The sequence below is a fragment of the Monopterus albus genome, unplaced genomic scaffold (genome assembly GCF_001952655.1).
Source record: "Monopterus albus unplaced genomic scaffold, M_albus_1.0 scaffold7.1, whole genome shotgun sequence".
In the NCBI taxonomy this organism is placed as follows: domain Eukaryota; kingdom Metazoa; phylum Chordata; class Actinopteri; order Synbranchiformes; family Synbranchidae; genus Monopterus; species Monopterus albus.
Window position 1 is genome coordinate 994,544 of NW_018127887.1, and position 1,167 is coordinate 995,710.

Consider the following 1,167-nt stretch of genomic DNA (forward strand, 5'->3'; position numbering starts at 1 on the left):
CATGAATATATTTAAAAATTGCTCATATGCTTTGTCTAAGTCTTCCTCTTTGTAAACTGATTCCCAGTTTTGCCCCATAAAATCCTCTTTTAGCCTCCTTACAGCATGTTCGTTCATCACCCTCCTATAAAAAAGATTTGTTTTTGGCCTTTCATTTCTAACATGGCAGTCATAAACCACAAATACTGGTAGATGATCACTAATATCATTTATAAGTAATCCACTAGACATTTTGCTGTCAATAACATTAGTAAATATATTATCTATTAGTGTTGCATGCTGGGTTGTTAATCTACTTGGTTTTGTAATTTTTGGGTATAAACTACATCTATATATTGTGTTAATAAACTCCTCAGTTCCTGTGTGCTTGTTAGGATTCAACAAATCTCTATTGAAGTCACCTTGTAGTGGGATGCCACATAGAGAGCCATCAACCTCTGCAGAAACGCCTCAGATGCCTTGTGGTAACAGAACAGTGTGTCTCTGTTCACATAGTATCTGGTCAGCACAGGTTAAAGACAAAGCATAAACTCAACTTCATGTGTCATCTGTAGCAGTGCGTATATATCACTCAGACAATTCAGTGAATGCACAGAGATACAGTCTACAAGGACTCTTTTTTTTTCCTGAACTGAGTTTAGATATGTGGTTATCTTTACACTTTTTAACCTAAACTGGCAACTGAAAATGAATTTTAAGATACAACACAAATGGTTCTGCTTTTCTTTGCCTAATTTGAAAGTGAATTCATTATCTTTGGATTGTGGTCTGTTGCTTTGGCCCAAACATCTGATAATGTTATTGTGGCTTTTGGGAACTTGTGAAGGGCGCTGTTGACCCTAAAGGCTTCTGTTTGCTGTGCACCAATTCAATATAGGCTCACCCTCCACCACATCAGACCACTTTCTTTTTCTTAAGCTAAGCACAAAGAATTTCTGCTTGCATCATTTTAGTGAATCAAAGGTGTGACAGGTTTAACCAAGTCCTCTGAAGTAAATCAAGGATACAGGTCACAGGTTTGTGGAAGTGGACATCCAGAAATGAGCCGGGGAATGCTGAGACAGTCCAGGCAGAGCAGCTCATTCAGCCACTTCTCCACCGCGTCTCCTGGAGCATACCGAATGGACTCTTGCAGAGAAACCTCATGGAGAGAGCGAGCTGTGTAGG

The 1,167-nt window shown here is 39.2% G+C and overlaps 1 protein-coding gene across 1 annotated transcript in view; it reads right to left on the minus strand.

The window, feature by feature from the left end:
* nat10 (N-acetyltransferase 10) overlaps positions 1 to 1,167 on the minus strand; it is a 12,075-nt gene that overhangs the window by 6,366 nt on the left and 4,542 nt on the right. Inside the window, exons 14-15 of the mRNA XM_020624593.1 lie at positions 1,008 to 1,158; positions 402 to 498 (exon numbers count right to left, since the gene is read on the minus strand). Coding sequence (XP_020480249.1) covers positions 402 to 498; positions 1,008 to 1,158 — 248 coding nt within the window. The remainder of the gene's footprint in view (positions 1 to 401; positions 499 to 1,007; positions 1,159 to 1,167) is intronic.